The sequence below is a fragment of the Polyodon spathula genome, chromosome 11 (genome assembly GCF_017654505.1).
Source record: "Polyodon spathula isolate WHYD16114869_AA chromosome 11, ASM1765450v1, whole genome shotgun sequence".
Classification (NCBI taxonomy): Eukaryota; Metazoa; Chordata; class Actinopteri; order Acipenseriformes; family Polyodontidae; genus Polyodon; species Polyodon spathula.
Window position 1 is genome coordinate 40,446,230 of NC_054544.1, and position 20,054 is coordinate 40,466,283.

The window sequence follows — 20,054 nt, forward strand, 5'->3', positions numbered from 1 at the left end:
TCTTGTGATTATTATGTTTTTATTAAGCAAAGTTGAATGGTTAAGCAGATGAGTGCATTGTAGAAGGCAATACATTCAAGAGCTGATTCTGGCTCAAGTGTAGTTCTATGTAACACAGGCCACTGTACACCGTCATACAAGGCACACTTAGGCTAAAGAAACACATTTGTTTGACTGCTTGATTGCCTTGAGTCTGCTGATGAGGGATTGGATTGTTTTAAAATATAATGCCTCAGTAGTTCCATTCCAGGCAGAGGCATATATCATCTACATTGCACACAATCCAAATGAGCAGTAGTACTATATGTATACTATTTAGTGACTTTCATTGTACATACAATAAATGCTATACATTGCTACTATACTGTGTTGTACAACTTCAATCTGAATGCATTTCAAGAACATGGGCTGCTATTTCCATGTACATGTCTAAACTGTTCAGAGTTAATTACAGATGTATAAAGCCTCAAAAGATTGATTTGAATGACTTCCAAATGGAAGAAAATCCCACAGATAATGGAAAGATATGAGATAGAAGAATACATGTTGGCCAAAAGATGATATTCAGTTTTTATGAGCAGCTATAGCTTTTTTCTGCCGTACCCAAAGGGTTTAAAACAAGATGTGAAGCCTCTCGTAATCTGTGAAGGTGAGCAATCTAAGTAGACTTATTTAAATAGTAGTGGCATTTAAATTAAAAGACGTGTACTGGAAAGTGTGGAATATAGAAACAATTCGATTGGCTTATCTGGGCCCCCAAACTGAATTACATTTCTGGTGTAAATTGGGTAGAAGATTTATAATATTGATAGTAGGTACCTGATTATCATAGTGATAGCAGGTGCCAGACTTCTGTATTCCAGGCAACCAGGAAATCAAAGACCCTTTGAATGGCAAACATACCAGAGACAACAGCTGATGTTCTCTGTTTGTCATCCTAGTCTTTCATGTGTAAAAGAAGGTCTGTTTCTAAGGTTAAGGTTCAGACTTTAAGGTTTTACCCAATAAAGCCTGAATTCTGCAATCTGAATGGAATTAGGATTCAACCCAATTTCACCAGAAAAATGTAAACATGCATGTCTTCTTAACCTCAGATCAAAATCCAATGTATGAAAAGCTGGTTATGAAGAACCAACATATGATGTTATATTACTGTACATAAGTAATAGTGACCTGTAGTTTTATGGCACCAGCCGCTTTACTGTGCTTTTGCCTGTGTGTGCTACCTACAGTACATACAGAGCTATTATAGACCCTGGTTAATTTCAGCTTTATATCAAGAGAAAAATGAGAATAACCAAGTAAAGCACAAAAAGCAGAATGAAAATTAAGAGCATGGGAAATACAAAAGATAATTTTGAAAAAGGGCTCCAGGCAAGTAAAACAGCATAACAGATGCCACTGGATAAGCATTTACCACTGGCAGGAGGAAGACTGGAGCACCAAGAATAATTTCTCAAAATAAATACCCGTATAACATTCATTATCTAAAAAAAAAATATTTCCCTGGCAAATCTCTTCAATATGAAAAGGAAAACAAAAATATTTGAGAAACAGCATGAATCTGGTTGATCATTTATTCAAGGGTTTGATGGGTTGATCCTGCTGCTTCCACCTATAAGGTATTAGATATATGTTTCTATATCTTGTCTGGTCTGTTTTATTGTTGTAGATTTGTTTCAAAATACAAAATTGCCGGGTACTGAATTTGTAAAGGATTTAATGTGGTTGTCCTTTGTTATTTATAACCTGCATACTGGTTTACAGAGAACGTGGCTGGTACCTTGACTTGAAGGTGTCAACGTCACATTGTTGTACTCCAAGCAACCCGAAGAACATCAGCAAATTCATCAAATGGCTGACTCTTGATTTAAGATGTACTGCAAACATCTACCAGCAGCTTCCGAGTTATTTTTTAAATCAGATACAACAATTACTTAGACCACACAACAAACGGTGACACCATTGATTGTATTAGAAAAACAGACATGTGCAATCACATCAGCTACTAAGACATAAATTTCACATTCTGTACCGTGGCGTGATGCCTAATGTCCTAATAAACAGATGGTTATCATGTTAAACTTGTAAGCACCTGTAGCAGTGCCATCTGACATGCAATTTATATAGTTATTGCTGTTTAATGCCTTCGTTTTAGTCCTGCCCTCTAACTCCTTTGCTTTAGTTTCATTCCTTAGGGAAGGAACTTTGCATTAATTAATACTGTAAATAAAACTCCTCTTATTTTGAAAAAAAAAACAACCTGCAATGGTGGATTCCAGGGGAATGGAAGAATGAATGAATTAGAAAATGTCTATCAGAGACCAACTGTTAGCTTTGCAATAACTGGCAATTACTGTTTTATTTGTAAATTAAGTGACAGGAAAACATGTTAAAGTTAGCTCAACAAGGTTGCAATATGTTGGTAGCTCTGGGTTGTAACTCTGTTTGCCATTATAATTATGACCAGAACCTAGTCTTATATTTTCACTATAAAACTCAAGATAGTGGAAATTGAAATTCAGAAAGACAAACAGATGCCTGCAGTTAAAGCTGGTTAAAACTGTATTAGTATGCAAATTAAAAAGGAAAGGGGTGGAACGTGTAGTATGCAGTAGAGTTTCAAATATCAGTGTCAGAATTATGTTGGTATAGAGATTGGGGGTGGCCTACAAAAATCTCAAAATGGCAACATGAGGTTCTCAGAAATATCTTTCTTACTTGCACTAACTCGGTTGAATTTGGTGCTCTTAAAGTTCCAAGCATGTCGTCTACTGTATTTAATCTTGTCTACTAAAAACAAGGTCTTACGTCAAGGCATTATGTTTATATGGAATCAGTAGAAGTTGAAAAGCTGAGTTGTGTAGACTGTTTATAGACATTTTGTCAATACAAAATTCTTTCTAATCAGTATCTTCTGACACTGCCAGGAGGCAACAGTAATGACTGTTACTGGCAATTGGCCCTGTTCACAAAGTTTGAAGTTATTTACAGATAGTTTTTCTTTATAGTCTGTTTTTATGAAAGATAACAGTCTATTATTTGTGGATAGCTAGCGTTAAGCAAGCAAATGATTGATTGTTGCTAATTAGTTAGTGTAAATTGCTTATTTTATTTTGTAATGTTTGCAGCATTTCAAAAGAGTAAACCTGCATTTTTTGCAGCTTCAATATTTTTTAAACAATAAATGTTCAATTACATATGATCATATTTTCTCTCACCTGACACTGCAGTAGTTAATAAAAGTGCTTTAAATATTCTTTCCAGACCCCAGTTGTTCACGGTATGTAAATTAGAGCTGGACCCCATTGTGTCTCTGTAATGTACCATCAGCGCAGCACATAGCAGATGCAGAAGAAGCACAGTCTTGGTCTTCTGAGATTTCTCCCCACCTGAGGTCTGATTGTCACCTCCCGTTTACCAAATGGTCTAATCGGACACCCCTTGTAGACATGTGTTGTGCCTAATAGGCTGTGTTGGGCCCAGAGAGGGGTAGATGGCTAGTAATCACAGGCACATGCTGTCTTGAGGAAGAGGGAAACAAATAAACAGATGCCCTCCCCCCAACCACCCCCATTTGCTACTGATTTTAGATTTTAAACCATGAGGGACGAGTTAAAGCTCATGGCAGTGGACCCTGACCTCTATTCTTACTGCCACAGTTGCTCAATGTAACTAACATGTACTGCTCATGTTTTGCTTACTCGGCTGTGTAAAAAGTAACAAGCAAAATAAAATGAAAAAATAAAAAAAGCTTAGCTAAGCTTAGTCCAATTTGTAGATTGTCTTTTTCACTTTGACATTATGGAAATTTTTTGTGTTGATCAGTAGGAAAAATATATATATTAGCTGTGTATTATATCTCAAATAGCTTATCTTTATAATAGCTAACTATGTGTACTATACTATTGCGTCTACATCTACATCTTTTCTGCACATTGGAACATTTTAATTGTATTTTGTGACATTCGATAGAGGTTATTGCAGAGAAAAAAGTAATATTAAAGGCTGGAGAAAGAAAATTGATTTATGTTATATTTTATTATTTAGTCTTAATGTCATTTTCAAGTGTACATTCAAATTTAAAATTGAATTTGAGCTCAGAGTTATTGAGCGCTATATAACCGCCTTCTGTTCACAGCGGGGATCTGCTGCCTTCCTCATATTTTCTTCAGTCTTGTAAAAATGTGCTCATTAGAATGCTGTAGGTTGTCTGATATTCAAGATTTTTTAAAAAATACTTAAGTAGAACTGGAAAGTGCAAACTTAGAACCTAAATATGTTACCATCAAAACATCTTAAAATGTAAACGTATCCTTCCAAATGTATCCTTCCAAACGGAAATCTATGATCTTCTGTGCCCCATTATTTATTCTGAAGCAGTAGTTTAAAAAATCTAGCTTATCAAACCAGGTTTTGATCCATTAACAAGCCATTTTATGTAGAAACATAACAGGACAAATGCATTTTTAAATAGTCATTTTATTTTTTAATTAACTAGTCACAAAAGGAGATGGTGATGATTGGGTAACATGTGGCATTTCAATTAACAAATACTGTAACTAGACATTGAATAGTTAATGTATTTCTTGAAGAATTAACAGGACGAAACATCAGACCAGTAGAATCACTTGACACAAGTGTGAATTAACAGTTCTACATATCCATACTAATAATTCCCAGGACTTTTTCCATATCGTGTGTGGAGATTTGTTCTTGTTTTTAAATTGTTTCTTTTTTTTTTTTTTTACAGCATGGACAGCAAAATATAAATACATCCAATTAATAACCTTTATTCATTAGAAAGTAAAAAAAAAAGATGCAGAGCTGTAAATGGGCACTTAAGCAAATGAGCATAATTTTTAATTGTAGGCAAGAGAGTGGTTGACACATAATTTGAATCTTACACAATTTAGCTTTTCACCTTAATTATATTTAAAGACATAGACTCAAAAATACATGCTATATTTAGAGCAATGGCATGTTTTAATGTCTCTGCTGGTGCAATTGACTGATGACTGATTACATTTATTCTAATGGAGTAAAAGCAAAGAAAACTGCAACCATAAAAGAGCTTATACAGCATAGCAGAACTATAAAAAAAAGATCCACAGGATTTAGCCACTCATAAAACCAGGTGCCATGATTTGTTGTTCTTTAGATGAACCACCCATGCCATTGTTAACATTTCCATCACAGTAGCCTTCTTACTTTCAAAGCAGTGTATTTCTAAACAAACCACTCTGGAGCGCCTCTATAATAACTCTCATGTTCTTGTCTTATCCAACAAGCTATGAACACAACATTACTAATGTATAAGCTAATACTGATATTGGCTACAACAGATGCATACCTTCTTCTTTGCTTCTCAGGCATTGTGGCTACATCAAAGCGAAACAAGATCCAGATGAGGAAAAACTGCAATTCCAGCATGGTCGAGGTAAGCATTCAGATAGGGTTAACTGAACCTACTGTAGATACTGTCAACAGGCACCATTTAAAGTGTAAGAACAAATATGCTCGTTGGATGCACACGCTAAGAAAGAAAAATGCATTTGGAACTTCAAAATATCAGGCATATTTGCAATTTTGGTGACAAAAAAAAAATCTTCAGGGGCAAAGCACTTAGGCAGAGATGGTGATAAATGATCATGTTGAAATCTCTTGTTCTCTGAAGCCTATCTGCAGTACAAAATTGCAGTTTAATGCCTGCCCAAGAAAATACTTAATGATGTTAAAAGTGAAGCTGTGTCTCCCGTGACTAAATGAGCAGGTTCTTAATGAACAGGAGAGACTGACTGACACATTTTCTTTTTCTTTTTTTTCTGTCCTCTTGACAGTGAAGCTACCTGGGAGCAAGACCTACATACACCCACACACTTACGAAGACCCTAATCAGGCTGTTCGAGATTTTGCCAAGGAGATTGAGGCATCTAGTATTCGAATTGAGAGGGTAATAGGAGCCGGTAAGAGCAATACAAAACAAAAGTTACTGACAACTATGTAAAAATGTTATTGTATCCCAAGATTCTAATTCTTTCAATAACTACTGTGCTGTTAAAGAATGAACAAAGCTGCATCCCAAATTGGTTCTCACCTTTTGAGATGGCTTGTTTTAGTTTTTTAAAGTATTCATATACAGTCTAGTATTCATCCCAGGTTTTGAAGATACATACAAAGCACGTCTTATGCTTAATATTATCATGTAACTGCGAAGATACCTAAAATTAGGACTATGCTTCAGATTATAGCCTCTTTCCAACATCTTTTTTTAAATAAAAATAATTTTTAACTTTTTTTTTTTTTCAGGAATTTGTCCAATATTTTATTTTATTGCACCAAGCTCTTCTAGTAATTGTTTTCTCTGTACAATTCTGATCTTGTCAAGACCGGTTTTTAATAAGATGTATGCAGTGTTGCATACAGATCAATGATGATGATGGTTCTGTACTTTTAATAAAGTGTCCCTTAAGCTACCTCTGTACAGCTTCAATAACCTTGTGTTAATAATCGCAAACCTAGATTTTAGTTACACTCATTAAAAAATGCCCTCGGGCTCCAGTTCTTTTCAGGGTTCTGATAATGATTAAACAAAAAAAAGAGGATTTAATAGGACTGGACTCCAGGGTGTAACCGTCTTTTAATCAGAGGCAGTGTTAAGAATAGCCTTAAACAAGAAAGAATGGTTGTCAAAGATGAGGTTTAAATGTACTTTGTCTACTTGGGCGTGTTGCAGTTTCTTTGAGAAATCTACAGACGTCTTTGATGTGTTTTTACACCACAAGCATGGGTGTGAACTTTTGGAGGTGCCTGGACCAGGGGCTCTTTTCCCGATAACAGAATTACCTGGAGTTCATGATCATTGTCACAATGAACATGCGGCTGCTTTTAGTTTCTGTTGACGTGTTTCCCAAAACCCCACGTGAAAGTGCAGCTTGTTTGTGATGTTCACGCGCATCGTTAGGCTTTGAAACACATTTGAAACTAATATAAGCCTAAATATAAATCATAGTCTTCTTGTAAATCAAGCGAAAAATGCACCACTGGTTGAAAATGCAGGCAAAAGTGAAAAAATGAAATATATTGACCCAAAATTTGGTAGAAATAAACAAGGATATATTATTCTGTAAAACTAAAAAAAAAGTAATGAATCAAACTAAAAAGAATAAGTATGAAATTGCAATTAAAGTAAAAGCTTCAAACACTGGTCTACCGTGAGGCAAAGAGGTTTGCAAGAAATGGCAGGATTTCACTTATGTGAACTATATTGCATCGAGCCGACTACAAGGGTGTCTGTGGTTGTGCTGATGAGTCAAAGCAACTATCCTCTGAATAGCAGCTCTATCTAAATTGTGTCTTTATGTTCCCACGGTGCATTGCGACCTCCACGAACATGTTAAGATTACGCCAGATCGCATGTGAATTCAAGTAGTTGTTCAAGAGTGGCTGGAGTGACAATGGTATGTTGCAAACATTGCACTTAGGATGGTTTCACAATGCTGGTTAGGTTAAAGTTGCTTTTGGGAAACAGGCCCCACAAGGATGAACTGCACCATTGGCAATGCAGTCTGTGGAAGGCTTCACCTGGAAGTCAAAATGAAAGATTTCTTTGCACTAGATTCTATACAGATCTAAATACAAATGTCCTGTGGATTTCATTCATGTTAATACTGTAAGTGGCTCAATGAATTACCCATGGGGGATAACAACAGCACATTAGTGCAGTTAAATAATGGTGGCATTAAGAAATGTCACTGTTAGGATCATTAAAGTAGATGCTCTCTTTGTGAATATTCTTACAGTATGTACAAATTAACAAAGAAAAAAAATAAGTACGTAGATCGGAATCTTCAGCACAACATATTTTAAAACACACAAAAAAAAATCTGTTGTAAAAATCTTCCTTATTAGTAGCCATCTGAAAAACAGATGAGGGAATGATCAATATTCTATAAGAACTATATAAGAACTTCAGTTCAGAACTCCTGTGTTTCCCAGAAATGTCAAAGGGTTGAAAGAAAGCAGCAATGGAACTTTGAGAGGTCCAAATGGAACATTGTTTCATTATCTTTTCAATTTTCAACAGGCGAGTTTGGGGAGGTGTGCAGTGGTCGCTTGAAGCTGCCCAGCAAGCGAGAGATTAACGTGGCTATCAAGAGCCTGAAAGCCGGCTATTCAGACAAGCAGAGGCGGGACTTCCTGAGCGAGGCCAGCATCATGGGTCAGTTCGACCACCCCAACATTATCCGACTGGAGGGAGTCGTGACCAAGTGTAAGTAACTAAGCTCATACTGTTTTTACTTCAATGTACAAGCCCTCCACTGTCATATACAGAAACAGGCCTTTTTGATCAAACCCCTCGAAATGTCCTGACAAGCAATACACATTGCCGCAACTCCACCTTTTTGGCTACCCCTTGCAACTATCTGTTATGGGGGGGTCTATTGTCTCGTCCAGCAGGCCAGGTGGAGGACCCTCAAACCAAGCTGGTTTGAGGAATTATTTTAATTCTATATGTTGCTTAATTATAATATTATTCAATAATATCAAATGTCTGTATTATGCGAACCAGGACAAACTTTGCCCTCTCCCCCTTTTTGAAGCTTGTGAACACATGGCAGTACAAGTCCCAATTGTGTCTTGTTTTCCTTTTTATGTTACATCTTTATTAACATACAATAACACATTTTTTTAATATACATGTTTCTTTGATTCTTTTTTGTACTACTTTTGTATGATATATTTATATGGATCTTTTAGAGCTTTGCTGTACTTGTACATATAAAGTGTTTTGGACAGACTGACTATCTTTACTTTTGCCTTGATTCAAAGTTTTGTCTTCAGAAAGTAATTTCAATTCTGAAGAGGAAGTGGGATAATAAAACAGATAGTATATGAATTGTATAGATTTTTGTTTTCCTTTTATAAAATACACTATCAAAAACACTACAAGAATATTACAGGAATCAACAATCCTCTGTGCTGTTATGGGCACTTTGCATATTTATAATGTGGTGAATATGAATAATTTTTATCTGATAATTGGGTGCATTTCTATGACCATGAATATTTAATAGTAAGCAGTTTATTTATTTATTTATTTATTTATTTATTTATTTATTTATTGTTGCTAATTGCATTTTTTCTTCTTAGATCTCAAACTCTAGTGCTGGCCTTCTAAAATGTTGGCTCTGTGTTGATTCTATTGGGGGAAAGGAAACAAACTGAACATCTGTATTTTAAACTCTCCCCAGTGTCGTCTCTAGGCATATTATGTCTGGGAAATGCAATGGCAATGTGCAAGTTTAACCTTGCCATTTAAAAAAACAAACAAAACAATGTCTTCCTTGTACAGATTTGAATTTACAAGTTTTCACTTACTGTAGATGAAAATCGTTGGAGAAATTCCCTATATAAAGGTGAAAAAAGGGAATGCAGCCCCTGAAATTAACAACCACTTTGCAAATTGGACCAGGGAATTAGTTAAGTATAAATCCAAGGCTGTAAAGCTAATACATATTTAATGCAGAGCACTTGTGTATACATCAAACACCTTATCCCTCTCAGATTTGGTTCTGGACTGTTTAGCAATATCACTCTTTCTCACCATCTTGCTTCTTTCAACTTGCCTTGCAGTGATTTGACAGGGCTGTGATTCTGTGAAAACTTTTTTTTTTTTTTTTTCCCCACTCTGCCAGCTTCCTCTCACACTGCTCGGCCTGGTCAATGGCAGTTGCCTTCTCCTGGGTGAGAACCTCCATACTTTTCTTTACCTCCTGCAGTTGGTTCTTGAGCTTGTGGTGCTCCTCTTGTTGAGCTTGTAACCACTCATTCCCCTGATCCTGGGTCTGTATGTGTTGCTGCAGGTCATACTGTCTTTTCCTCAGCAGTGCTTCCTGTGACTGCTGACGATCCCTCGCGGTGTGTACTTCTCCACAGAAATTTCCGGCTTCTGTAGTAACCGCTCCATCTTTCCCTTCAGCAGCTCCTCCAGTGGTTTCTTATGGTCATACTGGCATTTTTCCTCCTCGTGTCCATACTCTTGGCACCAGAAGCACCCTCCTGGGCCAAGCTGGACTGCTCTGCCTCCCATTGCTCCCTTAGTATGCATCTGACTACCTCTGTCACGGTTTCTTTAGCCTCCTCCAGCACAGGACTGGCGTCACACACCCCTCAGCTGTGCTTTTGGAGTCTCACAGACAAAATCCAGCAGCTTCTTCCTATGGTTGGTCCTTAGGTGCTTTTTTTCCCCTCTATCCTCAACCACAGGGGGGTCCTAGGATCCAAAATCCAATTCGTCTCAATCTCCATTTTTATTTTAGTTTTAAAATGTTTTTTTATTCTGTGCTGGGTCAGTGGTCTACCCCAATTCTAGTTCCATATGTGATGAAGCTGACCCTTGTAATTTTTGTTCCAGGTGTCTGCCCTCACCAGCCCTGATAACTTCTTATTATGTGCAGATAACTCCACACACACACAAAAAAAAAAAAAAGTCAGTGTATTAAATGGTTTATAATACATTGTGCTGTACATGATGAAACTTGATGACACAATTAAAAAGTAATACAAGATATTCATAAGGCAACTTATTAAATTATATTTTAACTTTAACATTAGTTCAAGCAATTATTTTGAAAGTTGAACTTGAGCCTAAACCCCAAAGAAGAAAGAGAAAAGAGAGCAAAAGGTATGAGCTTATGAAAGTCATCATAACTGATTTGTTACCTACACAAAATGAACCTCCAAAAGGGGAGAATGCAATTGAGAGATGGGTTTCATCCAGTGTGAATTGATACCAATGGTAATTGATGGCCAAGTGGAGTAATTTCACAGATCACAGCACAGGTTACACAGAATGCAGGGAGGCTGCATGTGGCAGTTAATGTGTGGTCAGGTCAACCACCTCAGGCACATAACTGAGACTCAGCTGTCATTTTCACATATCCCCACATTTAATTAATGGAAACAAAAAATTAATTGAAATATAATTGGGTCTTTTTCAAGTGGTAGAACAAATAACTTATTTTGAAATCTAAAAATGAACAACATTTATATATATATATATATATATATATATATATATATATATATATATATATATATATATATATATATATATGGACTGGAGAGGAGGCTCATAGTGCGAAACTATAGCCCCTGAGGGAAGAACTGTAGTTACCAACAGGAGACTATAATGCCCAAAGCAACACTCGGATATCCCTATTGTTGTGCAAATTGGTGTTTTACCAATGGAACAACAATCTACACATTGCATTTGCTGTCTTTCTGAATATCTATTTACTCCTGTGTCAGTCAGTTTTTATTTGTACAGTTACCTGTTATCTAGCCATCTGCCGGTTTATCTCTAGGCTGTCTGAAAGTTGGTTTAGTCAGTAAGGTGTCTCAGTTATCAATCTGGTTCTGCAACTATCAACATACAAAGCACATACCAATATTCTTCTGGTCATTGACATTTCAGTTCATCTCATTGGTGTTGGTGTTCAGAGTAACATCAGTAGAAAAGATACTAGCTACTACTAAAAGAACAAGTATTTCATGATATCTGATTTTTTACAGAACTGGTAAATAAGTTCTACTGTAAAGTCACATATTTTACTGAAAATAGTGTCTCTGGTGAGGCAGTCATTCAATTACATGCATTTATGCTTAGAAACAAACAATAACCTTGCAAGCTAAAGATAAATGCAACAAACCCAGTGTTGCACATATGCTAATAGTTATGTAAATAGAAGTGTTCTTTTGGCTTACAGTTAATTCTCTTGAAATGAACACTTTTAAAGCTGTATTCTGGTACTGCTGTCTACTTGGCAAAGCTATGATGCCATGTTGGGGTATTTCTATTTCAGTATGTGCTTTATAGAAATGATACAGACCAGGCCAGACCTTGAGTTCAGTGACTCTTATATACTGCATTCACATTCAATAAATCAAGGGATTAACTCTGAAAAAAAAAGCAATTTTATCAGGGAATGAGATAATTTAACAGAATTTCAAATGAACTGCTGTTAAAACACAGACCCAGGATATATCTATTTTCTGCCAACTGGTTTAACACGGATTGGAAAATCAATACTCTATTGACACCGAGGTTAGCAGTGTCAGAAATTGGCTCTTAAAATTTGAAAATTACAGCCTGATTCCAGGTTACAGCTGTATTGTATCATAAGTAAAGAAAAAGAAATTGACTTATTTTATTCTCTAATCTTCAAATCAGAGACAAAAGCTTCTCAGAATAAAAGACGTATAGCCTCCTCAGTTTTAGGCCATGCCTCTCCAGATTAAGAGAAAGGACAATGCATTTCCTTCAATTCTTTCCCTTTTATTATGTGAAATTTAAAGGAGTTTAGGAGTGGATTGTGTAAAGTGTATATTGGACAGTCAGTGTTTGTATATGAAATTGTTCTGGTATATGTTTTTAGTAGGAAATACAAACTTAAATTAAAGATAACGTGAACTAGATTTTACATTTTGTTGCAAGGCAAATACAATATTATGGTGATTTACTTCTTAGTTGATGATTTATGGATATTTACACTGTGTAACTGTTCTCCATGTTGAACTTGGTTCTGCCAAGTTAAAAGTTGGTATCATTTTAATGCACCAATAACCTTGGATTTTTAATTAACAGCAAATACAATGGCTTCCAAAAGTATTCACACACCCCTCCCCCCCTGGATTTTTCCACATTTTATTGTGTTACAACATGGAATCAAAATTGATTTAATTAGGAGTTTTTGCCACTGATCAACACAAAAAAAGTCCATAGTGTCAAATTGAAAAATATAATATACAAATTGTTCTAAATTAATTACAAATACAAAACAGAAAATAATTGATTGCATAAGTATTCACCCCCTTGAGTCAATATTTGGTAGAGGCACCTTTGGCAGCAATTACAGCCATGAGTCTATTTGGAGAAGTCTCTACCAGTTTTGCACATCTGGATACTGCAATTTTTGCCAATTCTTCTTTGCAAAATTGCTTAAGCTCTGTCAAATTGGATGGGGACCTTTGGTGAACAGCAATTTTCAACTCTTTCCACATATTCTCAATTGGATTGAGGTCCGTGCTTTGACTGGGCCATTCGAGGACATTGACCTTTTTGTTTGTAAGCCACTCCAGTGTGGCTTTGGCTGTATGTTCAGGGTCATTGTCCTGCTGGAAGATGAATCTTCTCCCAAGTCCCAGGTCTCCACAATTTCTCTGTACTTTGCTGCATCCATTTTGCCCTCTATCTTCATGAGCTTTCCAGGCCCTGACGCAGATGATAGCATGATTCCAACACCATGCTTCATGGTAGGGATGGTGTTCTCAGGATGATGAAACCATAGAATCTTCTTCCACTTGGTCTCAGAGTCTCTCACAAGCCCTCTGGCAAACTCTAGCCGAGATTTGTTTTTTTCAACAGTGGCTTTCTTTTTTCCACTTTCCCATAGTGGCCAGTTTTGTGGAGCACCCGGGCTATTGTTGCCGTATGCACAGTGTCTCCCAGCTCAGCCATGGAAGACTGTAACTCCGTTGCCATAAGCCTCTTGGCGGCCTCCCAGACTAGAGCCCTTCTTGCCTGTTTTTGAGGACGGCCTGTTCTAGATGGCATATTCTCTCCATTTCTTAATAGTGGACTTTACTGTGCTCCGGGGGATATTCAATGCCTTGGAAATGTTCTTATATCCTACCCCTGATTGGTGCTTTTGAAGAACCTTATTCTGGATTTGCTTTGAATGTTCCTTTGTCTTCATGATGTAGTTTTTGTTAGGAAATGTACTAACCAACTTTGGGACCTCCCAGTGACAGGTGTATTTAACCTGAAATCAGTGAAACACCTTAATTGCACACAGGTGGACTCCATTCAACTAATTATGTGACTTCTAAAAACAATTGGTTGCACCAGAGCTTATTTAGGTGTGTCAAAGGGGGTGAATACTTATGCAATCAATTATTTTCTATTTTCTATTTGTAATTAATTTAGAACAATTTGTAGATTTTATTTTTCACTTAGACATTATGGACTTTTTTGTGTTGATCAGTGGCAAAAACTCCTAATTAAATCTAGTCTGATTCCATGTTGTAGCACAATAAAATGTGGAAAAGTCCAAGGGGGGGGATACATTTGAGAGCCACTGTACTTTCTAAAAATATGAAATTAGATTGTGTAAAGGCATATACATACTGTGCTGTTTCCATGCTGTATAATCATTGCTTTTAATAACATAGATATTCAATTTGATACAACATATCAGATTGGTAGATCAGTCTATTTAAGGCAAATACCAAAAATATATACTTATCTGAAACATATTCACACAGAATTTGTTATTTGACAGCTTATTTCACAGATATTGTAAACAGGCACCCTCACATACACATCACAATCACACTCAAAATCCAATGGCACACTTGGGTTTGATTGATGTATTGTATATAGCTCTTCTACAGGCCAGTTTTAATCACACTTTCAGTATTGGAGGTTTATGAGTAATTAAGAGATATAGATAGAGCATGTTAGTTTCAGACATACATCAATTTAATAACCTGAAGCGTTGAATAAAAGCGTATTTCCTTAATAAAATCATCAAGGATTAGAGCCTTTAGTCAAGCCGTATTTCTTTTGCAGATAATAATTTAAAGGAAATGTTTTGCAGTTAATACATGTTCACGTGTTTGTATTGTTTGTTTCCAATGCTTAGACTGACGTGCCTTTAGGTGCAATTTTGAGATCAAGAAACCAAGTTTACTACTGTGCGATTGTATCGCAGGATTCCATGAATGTCACCTGTGTCTGTTTCAGTGTGGTTACTGAATGATGAATGCCTGTAGGATTCCTTCATTTATAAATGCTATTTGACATGAATAGCTTGCAGTTAAATTATCCCTTTTGATCAGACAGGTAAAGTTTCTGACGGATCCCTATTGTACTGATACAATAACAAATATTTAAAGGAAGATTATTTTCAATACAAAACAATACATTACTTCAGATACATGTAGTGTGAGGTTTTATTTTAAACCATGATTCTGAAAGATTAAGATTATCTATCAAGACGTAAACCTACAAGCTGGTCTGCTTATCCATATTGAAATGTTTATCTGGCTCCAATTCCACAATGCATTTATTCATATAAATCAGTGATGCTTGAAACACTTCATTCACGGGGCCTGAGCCAGGGCTATGAGAGGAAGGGAGTGTTTTTTGCAATTTAGGATTGGAGGCTTGTCCTCTAGACAAGGTAGAGAGAAAAGGACGGGCTGGACTCCAACCGAGAGAGCCTTCCCTATGGAGCCGTGGCTAGTCCTAATGGCCTCTGAGCCCCTGAAAAGACAGTCCTCTGACATCGCGGAGAGTCGGTATAGGCTCGGCCTCGCGACTGGGTCCCAGTTATCAACCGGGTTAGACCCTCAGAAGACGGAATGGCTCATACGAAGCCCTGACATAAGGAAGAAAATAGAATAATTGTTAGTTATGAGACTTGAGCACTAAGAATAAGAGGGCCACGTCCCAGGAGGGTAAAGTAGGAAGTAAGACCCTTCTTTCTTGAGGCAAGATATAGCGCATTAGCTGCAAAAGAATAGTGTGGCCGGTGGTCCCATCTTACCACACAAAGAACCTGCAGAGTTACTGGAACTCCAGGTCGGGGAAGTGAGACTCACTCTCCCCCCAGAGGGGACTGGCACAGAGGCATACGGCATATAAAAGAAGTGAGGAGGAGGAGGAGGGAGGAGGAGGAGGGAAAAAGCAAAACACAAGAGAATGACCTGAGCTGTGACTGGGTTTAAATAGGGAGTCAATGATGATAGACAGGTGAAATTAGTCAATAATGACAGACGGGTGAAATTAGGAAGGGGTGAAGCCCTGGCTCATGGCCCGTGAACTCCATTAAAGTTAACATTTGAACAGAATACATTTACCGGAGAATTTAAATTGTCTATTGAGTTGTGTATAAACAATACTGGGATATTGGGTTTTTGCTTTTTTGAGACCTGTATTTCTTTTACGTGACAATATTCTCATTGTATGCTGTGGGTTGTGAATCCTCCTGCCAATTATATTCTTACCAAGTGAGATTTTACCTGCCCTAGGACTGTCCAAAGGTATAGCACGTCTGCATTAAGCTGCCTTCCTGAGAGCAATCTGTGAACAAGATGAAAGATGGCTGCTTTTCATCTGACGTTTCGGACAATATTGCTGAAAATATTAAATACAATTTCTGATTCATTAATTTAGCAAAATAGAGATATTTAGAGATGTTATTTTACTTAGTCATTTTTTATCTTTGTTGGGGGATGACTGCATTTGATCTTAAACTCAATTAGATGCACTTCCTCATTTCCTCTACTTATGGGAAGTGGGTAATGCATAGGTTTATGTTGATTTTTAACTCATAAATGTTAAAGGTAACAAGAGTGTTAGTGACTTGTATATCCCAGACCAACAATAGATTAAAAAAATAGAGCCATTAGTAGAACATCACAGCTTACTATCTCACTAAATACTGTACATCTGTAAACAATCCCAGGCACTTAATATCCTGTGCTAAATAATGCTCTAACCAATCTTAATTGGAAATAATTGATACACATACAGACAGATGACTTCTTATATCCTCCAATTTAAAGTGTTAAATAACTCAAAGAATGTCCTTATCATGTTTCATCAGAACTGGACAAGCATGGATCCAGTAAAGGTGCTCCACATGGAGTGCAGAATGTGCCCTATAGCCTGGAGATTGCAGGTTCGAGTCCAGGGTATGTCACAGCCGAACGTGACCAGGAGTTCCCATGGGGTGGCGCACAATTGGCTGAGCGCTGCCCGGGTGGGAAGGGCCTAGGTCGGCAGGGGAATCCACTGCTCACCGCACATCAGCGACCCCTGTGGCCGATAGAGCCCCTGTGGTTCTGCAGTGGAGACTTGGATCTGTGTTATCCTCCGACACTATAGGTCTGGTGGCCTTGCTGTGGATCCGCAGTGCGAAAAATGACAGATTGGCAGGAGCAGTTTTCGGAGGACACGTGCTCCAGCCTCTGTTCCCCGAGTTGGCGGGGGGGTTGTGAGTGGTGAGCCGATGATACAGATAATAATTGGGAACACTAAATTGGGGAGAAAACCATGGTAAAAAATTGGAGACGACAAAATTGAAAAAAAAAAAAGAATTGGACAAGCATCTCTCAAAATATATGTAAAATGTACAATAAATGTTAAACACATACGTATGGACGGATCCCTCTTCCTCAGTTTAAAAGATTTACCTGAAGTACCAGACTTTTGTACAAAAGTTAAAGTCTGTTATAGCTTAAAACTAATTTCTCTTTTTCTAATCTTTTTAGCCCAAAGCAGAAATGTACTTCCTTAAGAAACACCTAAAAACAGCTAACTATTGCTGAGGCTTTATGTTTCTTTATAGCAACAACTTTATTTCCAAAGCCAGGTCCCCATTGGGCATATGCAGGTCATTGTCTTTTTGGCTGTCTGATCCAGGTTTAAGACCACCCCTTTAGTAAAGATAAATGCCATTGGCTTTTCCATCCATCACCTTGATAAACCAGTCACAAGAGCCAACATCAGAGATTAGGCCTGCTCAGTCTTTGTACTCTTTGGTCACTTAACTGAAGCAAGACTGACAGTTACATTAGTCTATGGGAGAAAAGTAAAAGGGAATTGGATTTTTTTTTTGTGCTGAGGGAGGGAATTTATCACTATGAGATAGTGATTTAATTTGGGTGATGTATAACAGCCTTTACCCAGGCTGTTGAGGCCTAGTCTCTTGGTTCCTGCTGTGTTGCTTTTGCGTGGTTATTGACCTCCCCTGTCTCCAACATGCTTCCTAGCATTAGCAGCTTCAGATTCAGGAAATGAGGCCTATTCATCACGGCTGACATTGCCTTTATTTACAAGTCCTGGCCCCAGACAGCTACTTCATGTAAAATGTAGCTGTAACATTGTGCACCGCTCTGTACACCTGCAGCCTTTTCAGGCATAATAGAGATATATAGGATAATGTAAAGCGGACAGAATAATGCTAGTTTTATTACTTCAGCAAACTGACAACAAAGCTATCTTGTGAGGGAGGAGAAAAGCTGTGTTGGAGGTAAGATCTAACAGTTACCTAACACCAGTGTCTAATGTCTAACATTAAACTTGTGCAAAGGGTTCTACTTTTCACACAAAGTTTTTATATATTAAGGCTACATGTTTAAAGTACCATTAAATAATATCTGGCACCCCAACACAATCTAATTTCAGTCAAGGCACCCTGTGGTTTTCCTTTGATTTTGTGACCATGAAGTGTGATGAATCAATGACCATGGTGAATGAAACCCTCCATTTATCAACAGATGTAAGGTCCAATCCTGTGGTGCTGGCTTAAGGGTGTGAGGCATGTTTTAAAACCAAACTTCAGTACAGCATACAGTATGTTTATGAGATGTCCAGTACATTCAGCAACTGTGCTTTTGTGAAACCCATAGAGCTGTAATATTAGGCCATAGCTGGAATGCATGACGGGAACACAATGGGGATATTTTACATGCACAAAGAATTGATCCTTTTGTAACTGACTGTTTTAAAATGGGAAAACCAAATGTACAGTGTTTAAATGCCAAACTCGGATTCAAAGGAAACACCTTCAGAACATATGTGGTTGAATTCTTGTTTACATGCAGATTATATAAAGCATTTGGAAAACTGGGCAGCAAATAATATGTGCAAACCAGTGTCTTCATTGCACACATGTGCTCCTTTTTCTGTGTAGATATTTATCTACGCTGCTTGGTTTCTGGTATTTGTACTCAATACATATATTAATCAGATACACTTTAGACAGCTGTGAGATTTGTTTGCCGCCAATGCACCTGCCATGTATTAAATCATCAACTGTGCCAAAGTCATGGTTGTTGTATGATTTGAAAGACCAGTTGATTAGTTAACTACACCAACCATTTCCCAGCACCTGATTTTCTACTATAAACATGTTTATCGTTTTTTGTGAAGAACAGGTAACCCTTTGCTGTATACTCTATTATTATTTTCTTCTCCTGCACAGTTTGTTGATTCATGCATAGGATTAGCAGTTGTGTAAGGGGGGTTTTGGGGTGGAGCAGATTTATGCTAGAACTGCAGAATTGAAGATATGTGTTGAAGCTTGTAAGGGTAATCAAGAAATCCGTTCCAGTGGTTTCATGTTGAGAGCCTGAGACACACTTGATTGAATGATTGACACTGTGTTTTCTCTGCTTGAAATCTGGGGAGCATTTTAATCATTTGTAAGCACAGGTGCTCAGCTGCATGATGTGTAGCAGCTGACATATTGAGATGGGGTGAACAGTATTCCCACTGGCAGAAAGAATCCCCCACTGCTGCCCTTGTCGTTTCCATTGCTCCAATCCATCATAAAGCACCCTTCATTTGACTCCCCCCTCTTCTCTTAAACAGGAACTCATTAACATTCATGATATTTCTGGACAAAGATATCCTTGGTGGATTGCTAGCTCTAATTATCTTTTGACGTTTATTGAAAGCTTTGATTAAACCCTGTCATAATGAATAAGAGGCACAATTTAGAGGACAGATTAAATGAGGCGCATTTACTTTTTTTTTTTTTTTTTTTTTTTAAATATGCCATTGCCATTAACTGAATCAAATTGGGAGTTATTGGTGCTGTCAGTGATTTGTTGTAAGTCAGTTTGTACAGTAATAAAAAATATCCATATCTCATAACTTACTTTGTTTATTGATTTAATGGCAGGCAGAATGATTTTATTATTTATAGTCTAAATTAAACAATATTAAAATCCCTGTTAGTAGCCAGATTATTAAACATATGACATTGCTTAACTTAAACTGGTCTTGCACAATTAAATATTTGTAATTTAAATACACACATTACATCTGGTTTCCATGGCTTTACACATTTAAGGTTTTCAATAGGAATTATTCTACTGTTATCTTTCTTTACTTTATTGACACCAATGCAAACACAAAGGATGAGATAAGACTCCAATTACAAAGCATTTCAAGAGATTTCAGTCTTTTTTATAAG

The 20,054-nt window shown here is 37.1% G+C and overlaps 1 protein-coding gene across 1 annotated transcript in view; it reads left to right on the forward strand.

Moving 5' to 3' along the window:
* The window catches only part of LOC121323554 (ephrin type-A receptor 3-like), a 113,656-nt gene that overhangs the window by 79,898 nt on the left and 13,704 nt on the right, over window positions 1-20,054 (forward strand). Inside the window, exons 9-11 of the mRNA XM_041264673.1 lie at window positions 5,373-5,440; window positions 5,841-5,966; window positions 8,087-8,272. Of these exons, the coding sequence (XP_041120607.1) occupies window positions 5,373-5,440; window positions 5,841-5,966; window positions 8,087-8,272 (380 nt within the window). The remainder of the gene's footprint in view (window positions 1-5,372; window positions 5,441-5,840; window positions 5,967-8,086; window positions 8,273-20,054) is intronic.